The 2,500-nt window shown below is 58.3% G+C and overlaps 1 protein-coding gene across 2 annotated transcripts in view; it reads right to left on the reverse strand.

Moving 5' to 3' along the window:
- The window catches only part of syde2 (synapse defective 1, Rho GTPase, homolog 2 (C. elegans)), a 25,713-nt gene that overhangs the window by 13,042 nt on the left and 10,171 nt on the right, over positions 1-2,500 (reverse strand). For both annotated transcript variants that reach the window (XM_081704389.1, XM_081704388.1), the window contains exon 3: positions 534-1,594. In XM_081704389.1, coding sequence (XP_081560515.1) covers positions 534-1,594 — 1,061 coding nt within the window. The remainder of the gene's footprint in view (positions 1-533; positions 1,595-2,500) is intronic.

Below are 2,500 nucleotides of genomic sequence, written 5' to 3' on the forward strand. Positions count from 1 at the left end.
TTCTTCCATTGTTCTCCTCTCTCCCTTCCCTGACCCAGGAACAGTGTTCTCCCCTGTGACAGCTACTTGCTGTATGGGTGACACCCACCCTAACACAGGATCAGCTGTGACGTCCCTACAAGAGGTGTGTGTGTGTGTGTGTGTGTGTGTGTGTGTGTACACGCGTGCTCAAGAGAGAGGATGAGATGAATGGATAAAGACCTGGATGGGAGCCTGGGTATACGGTTTACAGAGAAGGCCCCTGAGAGTGTGTGTGTGAGTGTGTGTGTGTGTGTGGTTTCCAGGTGACCAGTGGCAAGGACACTTTTACTGCAGCCTAATGAAGACAGAGGAGAACAATGTCCACACAGCTGGCTGGCACACTCCACCTTACACACTCCACCTTACTTTACAACAATCAATGTAGACAAAACACTGCTGGTACACCAGAACACCACGGAGCAGAAGCAATGAACTATCAGAACAATCAGAACAACTCTGGTCAGGTCCACGGGCCGACCCGCCCCAAACCCCGCCCACACGGCCACACCCACCTGGCAGCCCCGCCTCTCGATCTCGTCGATGCACTTCTGAATGAGGAGCGGCACGGAGAGTCCCACCCCCTCGCGCTCCACCACGCTAGCAGGGTCGGCGCCGAAGACCCGCGCCTCGCGGCTGCCCTCCCCATCAGGCGCGTCCAGAGAGTTGGCCCAGCGCTCCATCAGACCAAGCCTGACGTAGATGACCCCGCGCGGCTCTAGGCGCACAGCCAGGCGCTGGGCGCGGGAACCGGCCGGCCGGAAGAGCGGGGGCAGCGCCACCGTGCCGTGGCAGCACACGCGGCTGCGTCTCTGAGGCTCCGCCTCCCAGCTGAACACCGCCAGTTTGAGGTGCTGGGCGTTCTCCAGCTCGATGTTGAAGTTGTGGTCCATGTCCAGGAAAGCCGTGCGGCAGGCCAGCAGCGCCGTGCGCGCCTTGTTCACTGAGTCCACCTGGATGGCGCAGTAGACGTCGCGCGAGTCCCCGCGCCGGGGTCTCAGGCCCTCGGCCCCACACAGGTGCACGCTCATCAGCCCCGACAGGTAGGCCGTGCACCGCGCCTGCTCCGAGAAGCTGTATGGCCGGAAGGCATCAATGTCCAGGTCCCAGCCGGGGGCCCTGGGCCCCGGGGCCGCCTCCCTGTCCCGGGGGTCGCTGTGCTTGCTGGACTTGGCCACCAGCTCTGGGGAGTCCCCGTCGCTAAGGTAACCGCCCTTGCTGGCGGACTTGGGCACCACGGCGACAGCACCCTTCTGCGTGCACACGCTGCTGTCCAGGTGGTAGCGCCAGATCACGTTGCCGCTCGCCAACGCTGCAGACCCCGGCGACAGCTTGGGCGTGCTGTCAGCCCGCACCGGGCACACCCTGCTTTCCGATTGGCCGCTGGAGGCGGGGGCGGGGTTCCCTTTGACGCTGAGCTTGCGGCTGAGCTCCGGAAGCTTCTTCATCTTCATGGACAGCTTGCGGACGGTGCGCGGGGACCGGATGCGCTCGGGCAGGGACCAGCTGATGGAGCAGGTCTTCTTGGCCGGGTTGAGGCTGCAGGCCGAGCCTCCCACGCTTGGCTCACACACCTCTGCAAAAGGGACACGTGGAGAAGCAGACGTGAGCACGTGACATCCTGAACACACACTCGACCCCGAGGTCACCGTGCATCACACTTTCATCTAAAGAACTGCTTCTGATAGGCAGCTGTCGTCAGCCAGTGAACAAAGGGACGACCCACCACTTTCAGACAGTTTCACATGTGCATAAACCAACAAACCAACGCGCACACACACACACACGCACACACACGCAGGTGGCAGACCTCCCCACAGCTTCAAACGGGGGAAGTGCCCCCACACGGAAGCCCCACTGATGTTTATGGAGTCAGTGTGTATGAGGGTCATCATGTCTTCCCTTCCCTCTGACAGACACTCCAGAAGAGAATCTCACACACACACACACACACACACACACACACACTCACACACACACACACACACACACACACACACACACACACACACATACACACACACACACACACACACACACACACATATACACACACACACACACACACACATACATACACACACACACACACACACATACACATACACACACACATACACACACACATACATACATACATACACACACACACATACATACATACATACACACACACACATACATACATACATACACACACATACATACATACATACATACACACACACACACACACACACACACACACACACACACATACATACACACACACACACACACACATACATACATACACACACACACACACACACACACACACACACACACACGCACACACGCACACGCACACGCGCGCAGCAGTCGGCCTAGCTCCCCCCACCTGCTTGGACATTCAGAGACTGGCTGTCCAACGTTTACTCCATCTGGAGACAGAACCCAGAGATCAGACTCCTGCCAAGGCAGGAATGAGAAGCAAGATCAG

Source organism: Electrophorus electricus, chromosome 21 (genome assembly GCF_041902795.1).
Source record: "Electrophorus electricus isolate QZ-2024a chromosome 21, ASM4190279v1, whole genome shotgun sequence".
Taxonomy (NCBI): domain Eukaryota; kingdom Metazoa; phylum Chordata; class Actinopteri; order Gymnotiformes; family Gymnotidae; genus Electrophorus; species Electrophorus electricus.